The sequence below is a fragment of the Microtus oregoni genome, unplaced genomic scaffold (genome assembly GCF_018167655.1).
Source record: "Microtus oregoni isolate MIOR12 unplaced genomic scaffold, Mior012 000020F_ref0000438, whole genome shotgun sequence".
Classification (NCBI taxonomy): domain Eukaryota; kingdom Metazoa; phylum Chordata; class Mammalia; order Rodentia; family Cricetidae; genus Microtus; species Microtus oregoni.
Window position 1 is genome coordinate 15096890 of NW_024543079.1, and position 17404 is coordinate 15114293.

Genomic DNA, 17404 nt, shown 5'->3' on the forward strand with positions numbered 1-17404 from the left:
GCTCCATCATCACAGAAGCGTGCACCTCGCTCACTCACGCCAGTTACTCCCAAGACCCCTTAGAACTTCATAAACTGGGCCAGGAAGATGGCTCAGTGGGCCAAAGCCTTTGCTGTCAAGACTCATGACCTGAGTTCAAACCCCAGAACCCACAGGATAGGAGAGTGAACTCTCACAAGTTTTCCTCTGACTTCCACACACGTACCCATCCACTAAATAAATGTAAGAAAAGAAAGACACACAGAGATGCACATGTGCGTGTGTGCATGTGCACACACACACACACACACACACACACATGAACTCACACACAGAGAGAGCACAAACTTCACCAAGTAGTTTTGGAATTAAGTTATCTGGGTTTAAACCCAGAATCTGCTACATGGCCGCTAAGTGGCCCTCACAATAGTCTGCATGTCCCATCTACAGACTGCACGTGTTGATTAAAGCCCTCCTCTCCCCACGCAGGCACTCATGAGAAGGGTGGGTCTGCTTTGGTTCTCCATGGCGACTTTAGCACAGTGCCTGGCATCCACCCCACCACACCGCCGCATCCGCTCACCTCCAGGGGTGGGTAGGGCTGCATCCCCAGCGCCTGGATCTCCACTGTTCCATTCCCTGCCATAGGGGCGGTGCTGTAGACCTCCACCACACTATTTCCAACAGGGTTGGAACGCCCAGAAGGGCCCAGGGTCTGGGGAGGAGGGGGTGGGGGTTGGGGAGGTGGGGGCAAGGGTGGAGGGGGTGGAGGAGGCGGCGGAGGCTGGGTGAGGTAGTTGGGCACTGGATGCATGTTCAAGCTGTTCTGCAATCAGAAGAGAAAACGACAGTGTTGAAGTGTCCGGTTCATTCATCAGCGTGAAAGGCTTTACCGGGCACAAGGGAAGGACAGCAACTCACTGGGCAGCTCAGAGGACAGTACTGAGACAGGGAAAGAAACGAAGACCTGGGAGAACATCAAGGGACATCAGCTCGGGGCTGCGATCCCTCTTCTCTATGACGGTTGGCTAAGCTAGCCTGCCTTGGGCATGCATGTGTCAACCAGAGAAGGCCAATGTCAAAGAGAAACAAAAGTTTATAAAGCAGGACTGGCTCTTGATTGGTGATGTTTCCCAGGACACTGACCACACAGCAGCTGCTTACTAGCATGTACCAATGGTGGGTTCAGAGGACCAGGTCCTTTCCTTCTGGGAGACTGAAATCTGGTCTTGGTGACTGGTCACCTATGTGTACTGGAAAATCTCAGGGAGCCACTATATTTTCAATTTGTTTCTATTAGACCAAGAATAAAAACAGGACTCAAAATAGCTGGACAGTGGTTGTCATGGCTCCATTGCTCAGCAGGCTGGCCAGAGATGGCTGCTAGTTTCTTTCATGTCGGGGAGCTGGAGCTAAAGTGATTTTCTTTTACAATATTCTGATTTCACAGGAGTTAGTTTGCAGGCCTGGGATGAAACTCTTGAGAGATGTATAAGGCCCTGAGGTCAGTCCCCAGTATTGCAAAGAAAAAAAAAAAGGACCCCCATGAGAAGCCCCTGCCTCCTTACCTGCACAGGTGGGGGCCCCTGAGGCATAGGCTGGTCCAGGGATGTAAAGGCAGACATGGCAGACATGAGCACGTCATCGCTCACCAAGATGTTCCCTTGTACCAGGGTCTGGATCAGTGGAGATGGGGGCACTGTGATGTATGTGGAGATCTGAGCAAGAGAGGAGGGGGCGTGTCTGAGGCTCTATGAGGAAGCTGGAGGGCGATGTGAGAGACCTAACTCCAAGTCACACGTAGTGACTTACATCTGAAGGAGCACCTGGGAAGCCAGAGGACTTCTGGGAGTTTGAGGTTAACATACCACACAGTAAGGTTTAGACCAGCCTGGGCTACACAGGGGAACTCTGTTTAAAAACAAAAACAAGGGGCTAGAAAAATGCTGCAGTGGTTAAGGGATCGCCTGCTCTTGCAGAGGGCGCAAGTTCGAGTCTCAGCACCCACGTGGAGGTTTACAATCATCTGTAACTCCAACTCCAGGGACCTGATGGCCGCTTCTGATCTCCAAGGCATCAAGCACACATACATATGTGCAGGCAAAACACTCACAGATAAAATAAAATGAATAAACCTTAACAACAAACAGAGAAAAAAGAAGAACACGAAGAACAGAAACTAAGCTAAAGACCCATGTTCTGGAGCCTTTCCTCCTAGCTGCCCCTGGTCACTTGACTCTCGGCAAACCATCCACATCTCTGAGCCTCGAGCTCGTCACCTGCCAATGTGGAGGAGTCACATCTCTCTGAAAGGCATATCATTCCGGTCCAGCAATAATACTTCTGCCTTCTGTTCCAGGGAAGCAAGCACTCACAATGTCCACAGAGCAGTCCACATGGGTAAAGTGTCAGTCAGTCTGGGTCCCTCTTCTCAAGATTCTCCAGTGGCTTCTACATCCAAGTAAAAGCCCACAGGGCCCACACGATCTGACCTTCCCTCACTATTCCTGCCCAGCCACTCTGCCATCCTTGTAGCTCCTGGGACACCTGGCACGCTTCAACCTTAGAGCCCTTGCACACGCTAGTGCAGGAACACATTTTATATATGTAACCTTATTACCTCACCTCCCGAGCCTCTGCTCAAACGTCACTTCTTCAAAGTTCTGCTCCAAATATCATTCAAGATAGATTATGGTAAAATCTCCCACCCCATCTTAGCACTTAGTAGACTGAAAAAAGTATAATTCATTAATTTATTTAACAATTTGCTGGGCACTGGTGACTCAATGCCTTTTATCCCAGCTCTCGGAAGGCAGAGGCAGGCAGATCTCTGAGTTCAAAGTGAGTTCCGGGGCAGCCAGAGCTGTTACACAGAGAAATCGTGTCTCAGAAAACCAAAAAGGAGAAGGAGGAAGAGGAGAAGAAAAATCCTCAGGGCAGGTACACTGTGAATTTCAGCTGCTAGCTAGAAGATGACAATGGAGGAAAGAGGGCAAAACATACCACTAAAGTCACCACAGGGACCAGACACACATGGCGGACAAGCAGTCACACAGTGGAAGGTCAGCTTCAGAGCAAGAATAAGAAATTCCCAAGTGTTAAGGAAAGAAGACTAATAAATTAGTGAAGGAAGAAGTTAGGCTTTTCTGAATGACTTAGAAAAGTGGGCAGACTCAAGAAAATACGTTGCTGCCACCCAGCAAGCTGCAGCCCAGTGTGGCCTCAGACTCTTGATCCTCCTGCCCCAGACTCCTGATGTCAGAATGACAGGTATATACCACTATGCCCAGCAAAACACGTCTATCTTTGTGTCTTTCTGTCCTGTCCATCTCATCCAGCTCCACAACGTAGAGACTTCGTCAGCCCTGCCCAACACTGTTCTGCCCAGACTCAGGACAGTGTGTGCAGAAGGAGACCTTCCGAAGAAATCAACAAAGAAGGAAGAAAGAACTACCTGGCGGTTGGCAGGAGGAGGGGCCTGCTGGACGGCAGCAGGTGCAGCTGAAGGAGTGTAGATGCTGTTGGTGGCCAGTGAAACTGTGGCCAGGGCAGGGGCATTCCCCTGGCACTGTTCACGCTTGTGGGTCATAAAGGCTGGCAGTGAGTTGAACTGCTTCTTACACTTCCCGCAGAGGAAGACGTCCTCGTCATCTGAAGAGGCCACACATGGAGTGATGAGAAAAGCAAGAACGAGTCAGGGGGATGGCAGTGGAGAATGGGGTACCACAGCTGAAAACACAGCATGGCTTGCCAGGCAGGTGCCGAGCATCAGCCATGGGCTCTCTAGGGATGTTCAGAGCCCAACAGGCACCTTTAGGAAGAGCTGGCCATGTGTGGTCGGGTATCAAACAACTTGAAATATGGAAACAGCACACTGACTTCATTCCAAAGCTGAGAAATACAGACTCTATTTTGACTGAATTTACTCGTGAGCCTCCAGTGGGCTATGCAGCTATACCATCACACCTCTGCATCCACCATGCCCTCGTCCCGGTTCATCTCAGATCAAACCACATTGCAAGGCTCATCAGCTCTAGGAAGTCTTTTTTGGGGGGTGGGGGAGTCTCGAGACAGGATTTCTCTGTGTAGCTTTGGAGCCTGTCCTGGAACTAGCTCTGTAGACCAGGCTGGCCTTGTAGTCATAGAGATCCACCTGTCTCTGCCTCCTGAGTGTTGGGATTAAAGGTGTGTGCCACCACCGCCCAGCCTAGGAAGACTTTATATAAAGATTTATTTGTATTTTTAGTAGTGTGTGTGTGTGTGTGTGTGTGTGTGTCTATGCATGCACATAAGTGCAATGCCTGAAGAGTCCAGAAGAGGGCAACATAGGAACTGGAATTACAGGCAGTTGTGAGTCATCTTTTATGTGTGCTGGGACTGGAAGAACTCAGGTCCTCTGTAAAATCTCTTAGCTGAGTCATCTCCCCACCCCCACACCCAGGCAGTCTTCTTACAGCCAGGGCCACAGTTCCTTATTCTGGGCTGGCCCCACAAATACAATTTTCTCACTACCACCGGACTGTGTGTTCTCTAAGGGAAAGAAATGTGCTTTATTTATCAGCGTGACTGTGATATATCCTGGGCTCTGGAAGGTCCTCAAAGCGTATGTGTTGAATAAATGAAAAGCCACTTAAAGGCTAGAGAGAGCTAACAACAGTTGCATATGGTGTCTTAAAGCACACCACAGCTCAAACGCCCAATTACTCAATTTGTATGTGTATGTTATTGGTTACCAAAGCCATTGATAAATCCCAAACCTGGCACCAATGTTCATTGTATTCTTCTTATAGACTAGTACAGATTTTAGTGGGAAACATGACTTCCTATTTTTTTTTTTTTGTTTTGTTTTGCCTTGTTGTTCGAGACAGGATTTTTCTGTGTAGAGCTGGTTATCTTGGAACTCATTCTATAGACCAGGCCTTGAATTTAGAGATCTGCCTGTCTCTGCCTCCTGAGTGCTGGGACTAAAAACAAGCGTTGCCACTGACCAGCATGATTTCCTACTTAAAGTATATTTTCCCCAAATTGCTTTGTTACTAGGCATATCACCTGACTATACTCTGACCAATGGGGTAAGGGCAGAAGTGTAATATCTATGCAAACTTCCATTCAAAGGAAAAGGAACAGCTAGTCTTGATGGTATCCATATAATCTCAGCACCCAGAAGTTAAGGCAGGAGGACCTAGAGTTCTAGACCAGCCTGGCCTACATATGAAGTCCTAATCACAACAACAAAACAAACAAAAAGAAATGGTTCTGACTTCCTCTTCCTTCTCTCTTCTCCTTCATATTGGCCAGAAGAGGAAATCAACTGGGAACAGGGGAAGTCCATCTAGACCATGGGATGAAGGCAGAGTCTGAAAAAGCTCTACAGATGGTCAGTCAGGGCTTCAGGGAGAGAAACATCAGCTTCATTTGAGGAAACCAGTAGAAGCTTCCACTTCTTTCTTGGCTTAGATTAGGCTTTGTTGTTGCTATTGTTTTATTTTTATTTGTTTGTTTGAGACAAGTGTTAAGTTTCCTGCTAGAATACAGAGAGGTGTGCCTCTTTCACAGGCATCATAGTCCAGGACTAACAGGTTTCAGGTGTATCTTAAAAATCCCGCGTTCCGAATTCCCTTTAACTGTCTTTAAAATGTTCATACCTTTCATCTCAAAGCAAGCCTTTTGCTATGACACCAAGATGTAAATTTGTACCAGTTGTTTTACAGATACCTACAGGTTCCTGGAAAAAGTTCTGCTGCTGTATCAAAAATCAGGTCTGGCAAAAAAAAAAAAAAAAAAAAAAAAAAAAAAAAAAAAACCTAAGAGCCTCCGAAGCCTATTTTAACCCCACCCAGTTTCAAGCATATTTTACAGGTCACCCCTGCTGTCTGGGCCAAGACCACCTTACAAAGCGCTCTCCAGACAGCACCAACACCTGCCCCAGGTCCTGGGACTTCACCCTGGATCAAGGACACCTACCAACTAAAATCTGGTTCTATCTGCTACTGTGTCCCAGTTATACACCCGAGCCTCACCTGTCCAACCAGGGCACTGCTCTGTCCCATTCTTTCTGGCAGTTAATGACTTCCCATGGCTAGCCCCATTTATAGGGTCAATAATAACAATATTTTTTTTCTCCTAGCCACCTGCCTTCTCATCTCCCTCAAAAAGCAGCTGCCTGAGGTCTCCAGGATGACAGTAAACCAGATGCTGCTCGAGTCACACCTCTGGCTGAACGTGAGCCCACCAACTCCCAGATCTCCCCTCTCCCACATCGCCCCAAGCCTGTAGGAAGTAGTCAGACTTGAGCCAACACCCCATATCCAAGGAGTCTGGTCAAAAGTGAGACACCAACCCCATGACACCCCTATATCCAAGAACTCTGGGATGCTTGGGTTGGAAGCGTCACATCCTTGGCACCCATCCTTGAAGCGCCAATGGAGCAGGAATGGAGCAAGAAGCTCCTTTTCAAGCCCCCTCCCCTGGGTCCGGACTCCACCTCTGGAAAAGCCTGCCTAGCAGTGACCCCTCCCCAGGGAGGGTCAGGGCCACTCCCACAGGCTATTTAGGCAGCCGCCCAAAAAAGAAACATGTGGTCTCCGGGTTTTGCCTGGTCTCCCCTGCTCTCTTCCCCTCGCCATGCTTTCCCAGTACACCTGGGAGCACTGCATTAAACACGGGCATCTTTTATTCTCTCTAATTTGGTCTGATTGGAATTATTTGCGTCAGCGGAAAGGCTCGTCTAACAACAAGATCTTAGCGTGCAGCCCTGGCCGACCTCTGCTCCTGGGATTGAAGGTGGCTGATGCTGCTGCTTCTTTTCTTGCACTTCTTTAACATGTACCTTAGTGGGTGGGTGTATAATTGAGCCACAGTTTGCACATGGAGGTTAGAGGACAACGCACAGGATTAGGTTTTCTCCCTCTAGCATATGAGTTCCGGGGATCAAACTCAGGTCACTGGGCTTGGTGGTGAGCACGTTTATGCATGGAGCCATCTGGCTGACCTCAGAAACTTCCATTTCTTTTTTTTTTAAATATTTATTTGTTTATTTATTATGTATACAATATTCTGTCTGTGTGTATGTCTGCAGGCCAGAAGAGGGCACCAGACCTCATTACAGATGGTTGTGAGCCACCATGATAATTATATATATATATATATATATATATATATATATATATATATATAATTATCGCTATTATTATTCTCTAACCCCAGGTGTTTATCCCTGTGTGCCTAGTGATTCTCAAGCACTCAGATGTCGTGGGCTGCATGGTGGATGCGCACCTGCAATTCTGGCACTCAGGAGGCAAAAGTATGAGGATCAGGTGTTTAAATAGCAAGTTTGAGGACAGTGGGGCTTTATGAGCTTGGTCTTAAAAAATATTACCAATAAATTAATAAAGACCCATGGGACTTCCAGAGAAGCCCTTTCCCCTCTCTAGGAGTCACAAGCTTGACCCATAAGCTGGAAAAATCTGTGTGTTCTCTTTCCACAGAAGGGAAGCCGAGACATGACTTCCAGGACAAAGGTCGTGAAGCCTCAAGGCTCCTGGGCATTCCCAATGATGATGCCCACCACCTGCATTCTCTAGGCAGTGGGCAGACAGAAGCATGGGCAGGTTCAGCAGGAGGACACCAGAGGACAGTCTGAGTCTGGGGTCACAAAGGCGGTTCTCTCCCATGCCCCACGAACCTCACGTGCTCTGCGTGGGAGCCACTTGCCCTCAGTACTCACCCAGAGGCTGAATGGCAGGCGGTGCGCTGACACTTTGTCCTGTGGGATCAGGGACGGCTCCTTGGCCATCCAACAGTGACTGGACAGCCAACACAGTCTGGTTGTCCATTCCTAAAACAGGAAATGCAACCTGTGAGGAAGGGGGCCCAGCTTCCACTCTCACTTCACCCTCACAGGCAAGATCTACCACAAAAACCCCAGACATGTTCTCTTCACTTCACTCCAACCGATTCCAGAACGTGAGGCTGGAGACATGATCTCAGAGTAAGGATTGCATCCCGAAACCTCTCTCGCAGCTAGAAGACATGATCTCAGAGTAAAGACTGCATCCCTAAACCTCTCTTGCAGTTAGAAGACATGATCTCAGAGTAAAGACTACATCCCTAAACCTCTCTTGCAGCTAGGAGACATGATCTCAGAGTAAAGACTGCATCCCGAAACCTCTCTCACAGCTAGAAGACATGATCTCAGAGTAAAGACTGCATCCCTAAACCTCTCTTGCAGCTAGGAGACATGATCTCAGAGTAAAGACTGCATCCCTAAACCTCTCTCGCAGCTAGGAGACATGATCTCAGAGTAAAGACTGCATCCCTAAACCTCTCTCGCGGTTAGGAAAGAACTACATGCTGTCAAGAGGAGAGAAGGTATTAAATGAAAATTTCTTAAAACCAGGTGTAAAAATGCCTTTAATCCCAGTACTCCGGAGGGAGAGGCAGGTGAATCTCTGTGAGTTTAAGGCCAGTTGGCCTATATAGCACCAGAACACCTAGGGCTAAATCAGTAGTTCTCAACCTTCCCAATGCTGCGACCATTTGATACAGTTCCTCATGTTGTGGTGACCCCAACCATAAAATTATTTTTGTTGCTACTTCATAACTACAATTTTGTACTATTATGAATCATAACGTAAATATTCTGTTTTCTAATGGTCTTAGGACCCCATGTGAAAGGGTCATTTAACTACCAAGGAGGTCACGACCTATAGGCGATCTGTGTTAGTTCGAGGCCTATCTGCTCTACAGAGTGAGTTCCAGGACAGCCAGTGCTATACAGAGAAACATTGTCTCAGAAAACAAGCAAAAAACCAAAAAAAGAGCTTCTCAAAAGAACGCTGTACTACTTTTTTTTTTTTTTTTTTTAAGATTTGGTCTCACTCTAATAGCCCAACTGGCCCTGAACTCATTATGAAGGGTTAAGTTGTTTTTGAGTTCCCTGGTGATCCTCCTGCCTCAGGTGGATTTCTGTCAGTTCAAGGCCATCCTGGTCTATGGTGCAAGTTCCAAGACAGCCAGGGCTGGGCTGTTACACAGAGAAACCCTGTCTTGAAAAACAAAAACAAGCCGGGCTGTGGTGCCACACGCCTTTAATCCCAGCACTCAGGAAGCAGAGGCAGGCGGATCTCTGTGAGTTCGAGGCCAGCCTGGTCTACAAGAGCTAGTTCCAGGACAGGCTCTAAAGCTACAGAGAAACCCTGTCTTGAAAAACCAAAAAAATAAAAAAATAAAAATAAAAAAATAAAAAAACCAACCAAACAAACAAAAAAGCTGGAAGAATAAGCTGAGAGCTTGCCTCACTGGCAGAGCACACATTTAGCATGGACAAGGTTTTTAGTATGTTCAGAGGTTCAAAACCTACCCCCAACCGTCAAGAAAGAAAGGGAGGGAGAGAGAGAGAGAGAGAGAGAGAGAGAGAAGTGAGAACCCTTCTGGGGTCAACCTACACCCCTAGTCTAGCTTCTTTTGAACTTTCTATAAACAATCTGTAGTATCTCAAAGCCATTGCCAGACCGTACCTAAGTCACAGAGCTCTTTGAAAACCCCATTTTCCGGATACCCCACAAGTCTCCTTGCATTCTTTGCTCTTATCTCTGTCCCTTCAACATCAAATGTCTGATGTGGAATCTTCCAAATACCTGCCTGTGCCCACATCTTCCTGCCAACCTTCGAATCTTCTCTATCCCCTCTAAGTGATGCTCATGTTCTCACCTTCCACCAATGGCCATCCAGCAGTGTCTGGCATACCAAGACCCCCTCCATGGCTCCAGGTGCCTGGATCCCTTCTACTTTGCTGGGGGTCCTTTACAGCCTCCTTCTGCCCACCCCCGAAGGAGTTCCTTCTGTCTGGATTCCACCTTCTACACTGTCCCCGGTGGTCTCATTCCTGCTCATCTCATTCCGTATCTTAGGGCTACAGGTCTAGGTTCCAAGCTCTCCCACATGTTGGACTCTAGCGTCCAAACACCGAGAAGCAGTCGCCCCCAGAGACCACCTCACACACCACAGCCAATGCAAAAGCATGAGGATTTTATTAATTCTGTTATGACAGGGTCCCTCAGCATTCGGGAAGCCAAGAGACCTCGAATAGCTGGTACAGTCTACTTTTAAAGGGGCCACAGAAGCAAGGGTGGGGGTTGTTCTTTGACTATTCTGATTGGCTTATTCGAAAGGGCTATTACCAATAATTGACTGGAGAGCTGTTGCCAGATCAGATGAGGTAAGAGGTCATTTTGACCCCGTTTCCCAGGGGACTGAATCAAAACATACGTATATGGGTAATTGTTCAGGAACTGAGTACGTGCATGTGTAGCTGTTAGGTCCTTGGTTCCCAGGGGAGGAGGGGAAGCACTATGGCACGGAGGCTGAGAGGATTCAGAATTGTCAGAAATGGCTTCAGAATTGTCTTAAAGTCTTACACACACAGCTTCTGTAAACTTTCCCATTGTTAGGTTTTGAATGGAGTCGATGGTTCAAGAGGACACCAAAATAAAAGCTAAGTAGTTTATTAGAAGAATTATTAATGCCATGGACGGACAGAGGGACAGCTGGATGACAGGGGCTCCGAGGAGACTTCAGGTACCAGAACCTGAGACAGACTGCAGTGTCCTGTCTGAAGAGAATCAGAGCCCATGGAGCAGAAGTGAGGTCTGTTCTCACGCCCTTTCTAAGTCAGGGGAGGAAATTTACAGCGAGAGCCTGAGCCAGGCTCTCTGATCCTGGGCAGGAGTCAGGGAAGAGGGTGGGGAATTGGATGTGCCTAGTGCCAAAACCTTAGCATCAACACTGATTGATGTTACCTCATGTCCCAGTAAGAAATTGTGTCTGTGCTGTCCCAGTGCAGTACAGGTCAGTATCTGGGAGGGGGGAGCTGTTGCAAAGCATTGGCTAAGTAAAACCACCAAACCAGATGCAGCAAAACACCAAATTAGACCACTCCATAGGTAGGAAGACAGTTTACTGAGGGAAAAAGTGCTGGGCTGCCTCAAAGTACAGAGCAGAGGCCTGGAAGTGATGTGGGGTTCCCCTCTGTATGCTGTGAATACCATTGGTTAATAAAAATACTGGCTTGGCCTGATAGGGTAGAACAGAGCTAGGCGGGGAAAACTAAACTGAATGCTGGGAGAAGAAGGTGGAGTTAGAGAGAAGCCATGTAGCCCCACCGGACACAGACCATGGAACTTTATCCTGTGGCAATACACAGATTAATGGAGATGGGTCAAATTAATTGTAAGTGTTAGCCAATAAGAAGCTAGAGCTAGGGCCGGGCAGTGGTGGCGCACGCCTTTAATCCCAGCACTCGGGAGGCAGAGGCAGGCGGATCTCTGTGAGTTCGAGACCAGCCTGGTCTACAGAGCTAGTTCCAGGACAGGCTCCAAAGCCGCAGAGAAACCCTGTCTCAAAAAACCAAAAAAAAAAAAAAAAAGAAGCTAGAGCTAACGGGCCAAGAAGTGTTTTAAATAAAATAGTTTCTGTGTGATTATTTTGGGGCTGAGCAGCCAGGGACAAACAAGTGGCTCTCGTTACAACAAACTGGTGCCTATGTGGCCAACTAAAATCCACTTAAAACCTGAGAGGGCTTGCAAAGGAATTCTAGACACTAAAAAAAGTTTAGCTGCATTTATTTCCCTGAATGAGCTTTGCTTGCTGGCAGCATGCTGCAGCTCCTTTAAGAGAGGTTTTCCTGATTCAGCAGAAGAAAAAGCTGTGCTGTTTTGAAATGCCGGCTTTCTGGGCCGTGCTGCCAGCATGAACTCTGACTCTTTCTGGAGGTCTGGCTATGGAGCATTTAAATGGGCTTTTGTGAGCAGAGTGCTATAACCTGCTTGATGGTGTGACAGAGACCCCCTGCATACCTGGAACTGGGGCAATGTGCATGACATGCAGAGGCAGTAAACAGACCTCCACCATGCTGGACTGGGCGAGGCAAGCAGGCAGTGCTGTATTTCCCCTAGCAATGGTGCCACTTACATTCATAAGAAAGGCTTAGAATTTTAAGAAGTGGTTCTGGTCAAAAAATAATTACAGATAACGCAATAAAGACAAATCCAGTTGAAAAAGACCTCTAAATGGGTCACAGTGCTGGATAAATGTACTTAGGCTTGAAAGAGAGAAGACAAAGATTATAGAGAGTTGGAAAAGAAGTAAATCATTTAAATAAAATATAAAACAAAGTCTTTAAAGAGACAGAGTATAAACAGTCATAGATTAAAGGAGTAAAGATAATAAAATAAATATTAAAAAGTAATAGAGTAAAAATAAATAAGCCATGTAAAGATGAACTATACACAGAGTCTGGATTATATTATTGTGTTTTCTTTGAATTTTTTTACTGTAAAGGAGCTAAGTAACCAACATATATACTTTAAAGGTATCTTGTCTTCAAAATTTGGGTCTAAGGATATGTTGTTTTAGAGAAGAGGTTCTGCATCTGTTTCCACAGAAGATAAGAACCTGTGGATTCATTCCAGGCTAATGTGGTTTGATAGACCAAGACCCCCTAAAAGGTTGCTGTGAACCCCCACAAAAAATACTTCACCCAACAAAAAGCAGGAAGCAGTTTGGAATGAACTATGCCCATATTCCCAAATATTGTTTATAAATGCCTGTTTACATTTAAAGGGGTATATGCTATAGAGATTTGCATTGGTATGGATCTTGGTTTATTGATACAAATTTAGGGTCAATTTTGTTATACTGTGTATATGTATTTCTGATCTTGATTAAGGTATTGTGTTTGTGCAGCTCATTTAAAAATGTAATGTAGGCCGGGCGGTGGTGGCGCACGCCTTTAATCCCAGCACTCGGGAGGCAGAGGCAGGCGGATCTCTGTGAGTTTGAGACCAGCCTGGTCTACAAGAGCTAGTGCCGGACAGGCTCCAAAACCACAGAGAAACCCTGTCTTGAAAAAGCAAAAATAAATAAATAAATAAATAAATAAATAAAAATGTAATGTATAATTAAGAAGCATAGGTTAATAGATAGCCATAATAGTCAAGTTTGTAGTCATGTTAGTTAGGTTTTCTAGATTTATAGAGATATATTTCAGTTAGGTGTTATATATTTCAGATAGTCTTTCAGAATATGGCATTTAAAATGTTTTAAGAACTTAGGACTTTTCATGACAATGAGACACATCTGCTCCTGGCAGCACCAATTACTTCAAGAGGAAGATGAGCATCGAAGAGACTCCTTATGGAGTTTGCTAGTCATTTGGACAAGAAACTGCTCTTGCCTGGACTGCTTTCTGGTATGCTGTATAAACTGAACATGCAGGACCTACAGAGAGATGACTGCTGAAGTTGCCTAAGGAAGGTGAGATGATCCTTCAGGGTTCCTGCTTCCTGAAAGAGTCTGCCAGACACATTCAGGACACAGAAGAAAGTGACTGACAAACTGCCAATATTGGTGGAACTATCTTTGAAATTTCCTGCTTCATGGAAAAGTCTGCTGGATACTATGGGCCTGTAGGCTGAAAATGGATGCCCCAACAATACAGAAGAACTTTGGGTGACTGTCTAGGCAGCAAGATGTCTTTGTCATTTCTAGAGTTTTGGAAGTTGCTTACAATGTACCCTCCCTTTTTATTTAAACAGAAAAGGGGAGGTGATGTGGGATTCCCCTCTATATATTGTGAATACCATTGTTTAATAAAAATATACTTGGCCTGATAGGGTAGAACAGAGCTAGGCGGGGAAAACCAAACTGAATGCTAGGAGGAAGAAGGCAAAGTTAGAGAGAAGCCATGTAGCTCTGCTGGACATAGATGCTGGAACTTTACCTGGTAAGCCACAGCCATGTAGCAATACACAGATTAATGGAGATGGGTCAAATTAATATGTAAGAGTTAGTCAATAAGAAGCTAGAGCTAATGGGCCAAGCGATGTTTTAAATAATATAGTTTCTGTGTGATTATTTTGGGGCTGAGCCGCCAGGGACAAACAAGCAGCTCTCATTACAACATGATGATGGGAAGGAAAGTGAATTTTATATGACGGTCAGCAGGGTGGGGTCTTTGAGCTGATGCAGTTGTTCAGGTTACATGGAAATTAGATGCACTTTGCCCCCATCAGTTGACCATCAGCAGCAGGAAAAGGAAGTAGTGGCTTTCCTGACAGACAGAAACCTGAATTTAGCCAGATGGTGGTAGCACACACCTTGGATCCCAGCAATCAGGAGGCTGAGTCAGGCAGATCTCTGTGAGTCTGAGGCCGCCCTGGTCTACAAAGAGAGTTCTAGGACAGCTAGGGCTGTTACACAGAGAAACCCTGTCTCAAGAAAAAAAGCAAACACCAACAAACACACAAGCTAGATGCATTTTGAAGAAATTGGTAGGCAAAATACAATATATAAAAGTCTCAAAGGCAAGGTTCACTTACAAAATAGTCTTGCAACGACAACATTTTATTGGTGAGGAACAGATAAGTGTTTGCCAGGAGTCAGGAATGGTGGGAGGAGAGGGATGCGGAGTGTGGCTTGGAACCATCTAGGATCTTGGATCCCTGGAACCCATCAGCTGGTAGCGATGGAATTCTTCCACACTGATGGCAAGAGTCACCAGTTTAAAGATAACATCAGCACAAGCTGGGGGAAATCGGTTCTTGGAACCACTCTGTATTGTGTCTTAGAACTTGCATGCATGCTGTGACGTAATGAACTAAAAAGAATAAAAAAAAAATACAGCCCCAAATTAAGTAGGTTACCCTCCACTCCTGTCTCTTCCGGTTAGCACCCATCATGACCAGCACGGCAGCAGGGCACTGTCCTTCCAAGCAAGGCCCCTGGGCACCCCGAGTCTTCTCTTACCCCACTCTTTCCTTCCTGCCGTTTCTAGACTTTTGGCAGATCTCACCTATTCTGTCTCCCACAGATATCTGAGCCCCACTCTTTCCACTGGCTCAGTTGTCTAGCCGAGCTTCCCACTCACCTCCCTGCTGCCAGCCAGCCCCCTCCAGGCCAATCCCCGGAAGACAGGCTGAACTTTATAAAACATACATCAGAAGATGCGGCTGCCTTGATGAAAACCTTTTCTTAGCGCCACACTGATTCCAAGGTAAAGTTCAGAAGCTTCGTCAAACCAGCGGAGGTCTTTTCTCTAGCTGCTCGCCTATGCTGAAGTGAATTATGGGAAATCTTGCTCTCCCCAGGGTTTTGCAAACCTGCTTCCGCCACCTGGTCCTTCGGATGCCCGCCCGGATCCACACACACCTGTGATGCTTCCCTCACTCAGATTTTTTATTTATTTTCGTGCTGGGGACCTCCCAAGGCCAGTGAAGCCACACGTTCCAATTTCTCTTTTAATTTTTTTCATCATCCAATATACAAATGCATGCTTGTAATAAATATTTAAAACAATGCAATATCCCACCGTGCTCCAAGAGGAAACACCCATGACCCTGACTGCCCAGATTCACACCATCCCTCCTATTTTCTTCACAGAACACAGAAACTGGGGTTGTCTCTGCAGTCTTCTTTTTTGTTGTTTTGTGGTTTTGTTTGTTTTGTTTTCTGGAAGATATTTATTTTTAACATTTTTATTATTTTTGAGATTATAATTTGATTACAACAGTTCCTTCGCTTTCCACCTTCCAAGCCTTCCCACATAACCTCACCACTCTCCTTCAACTTCATGGCCTTTTAAAAAAAATGTTATTGCGTGCATATATGTATGCAAAGTTTGCACATACATATTCCTAATTGTCCGTTTTCTCACGGTCGCAAGTTGGCCTCAAACCCGATATATAACCAAGGCTAACAAACCCCTGATTTTCTTGCCTGTCTCCACCTTCCAACCACTGAGATTACAGGCGTGGCCCACCACACCTGGCTGAAGTTACCTTCGTTTACTAATCTTTCCCACAATATTGGCGATGGGCGTGGTGTGGGGTAGAAATGGGGGAGGATAAGGTCAACTGAATCTGGTTAAGTGGGACCCTCGTAGATAGCAAAAGGCGCTCTCATCCCATGGTGAGAGCTGATCCTTCAAGAACCTAGGTGGCTGCCGTCTAGAAAACTTCCTTCTGCCCGGCCTGCCCACAAGTGTCCACTCTAGCTGCTCACTCCACCCTGGCGGCGACAGTTGTGCCCAACTCCACTCCTGTCTCTAGAGTTATCCTTCGCTAAACTCCAGCAGGTGCACACGGTGGCGCTCGCTTCCTCCAGAGTCTGAGGCCTGGGCACCTCTGTGATCTTGCCGATCACAGGATCGGATCCAGTAGGATCGGGGACCAGCGTGGCCCAAGCAGGCACAGGGCGGCGGTGGTTCTGACTCAGGAGTACTCAGGGGGCGCCCTGTGTTTACTGGTTTGGGCCTGCGATCTCCCCCAGACCCGGCTGTGCACACAGGCGGCGCTTCCTTCCCTGTTCTGGATTTAGTAGGACTCCACCCCAGCTCGAGTTCTCGGTGGTCAGGGCGCCAGACCCCCGGCTGTTTCCTCCGCGTGCACCCTCCCGCGCCAGCGGCCTGGGCTGCCGCGCTGTTCCGGTCCTGAGGCCCCCTCCCCGCAGGGCCGGCGCTCCCCGGCTGTTCCCGCCCCCTCCCGCCCCGCGGCTGTTCCGGCCCGGACGCCCTCCGCCCTCCGCCCCGCGGCCTCCGCGCGCCCAGGGCCCGCTGCTGCGAGGGCGCGGCGGGAGGGGGCGCCACGCGGAACAGCCGCTGCCCCGGCCCGGCGCGCTCACCCTCCAGGGCCTCGAAGATCGCCTGCGCCATCTTGGAGCTGCCGCCGCCGGGGGAGTCGGAGCCGGGGCTACGCAAGCATTGTGGGAACCGCGGCGGCGGCGGCGGTGGTGGCGGGAGCGGGGCCGCCAGGGGGCGCCCAGGAGCCGGCGCTGAACCCCCCTGCCCGCCCCGGAAACACAGCTTTCCCTGCTGTCCGCCGGAGACCCAGTCCCCTAGTGGTTCCAATTCTGCACGGACGGACGTAAGTCCGACCCTCGCACGCCACCTCCGAACGCTGGCACCGACCCCAATTCTGCAACACGCATCCCATTATCGCTGCACGCAGTGTTCACCAGCTTTGCAACACCAACCACCCTGCAACTGTACCACGCATAAAGCAGCCTTGTCGAATGACTCTCATCTCTGCCTGCTCTTAAGATTCTTCTTAACCCCGATCTCCAGCTTTGAGGGCAATCTCCATTCCTATTCACGTCTCTCGACCCTGATCTCTGAGACCCCATTTCTGCCACAGACCCTATACCCATCTCAGCCATCCCTATCCCAAGTTCATAGGGATCCACCCCACTCCCTAATTTCATGCCCTTTTATTTATTTATGTGCGTTGGTGTTTTGCCTGCATGTGTGCCTGTGTTGAGTCCCCTGGAACTGGAGTTATAGATGGCTGTGAATGGTGCTGGGAATTGAACCCAGGTTCTCTAAAGAGCAGCCAATGCTCTTAGCCAGTGAACCATCTCTCCAGTCCCTCAT

The 17404-nt window shown here is 47.6% G+C and overlaps 1 protein-coding gene across 3 annotated transcripts in view; it reads right to left on the reverse strand.

Moving 5' to 3' along the window:
- The window catches only part of Znf341 (zinc finger protein 341), a 42123-nt gene extending 25252 nt beyond the window's left edge, over window positions 1-16871 (reverse strand). Inside the window, exons 1-5 of one of the 3 annotated variants that reach the window (XM_041670062.1) lie at window positions 16657-16871; window positions 7706-7816; window positions 3434-3630; window positions 1548-1697; window positions 563-805 (exon numbers count right to left, since the gene is read on the reverse strand). In XM_041670062.1, the coding sequence (XP_041525996.1) occupies window positions 563-805; window positions 1548-1697; window positions 3434-3630; window positions 7706-7816; window positions 16657-16687 (732 nt within the window). In that variant the 5' untranslated portion in view covers window positions 16688-16871. Of the gene's footprint in view, window positions 1-562; window positions 806-1547; window positions 1698-3433; window positions 3631-7705; window positions 7817-16656 lie in introns of those variants that run through there. The other 2 variants (XM_041670063.1, XM_041670064.1) reach the window with 2 other exon arrangements.
- Between the last annotated feature and the right edge of the window lie 533 nt (window positions 16872-17404).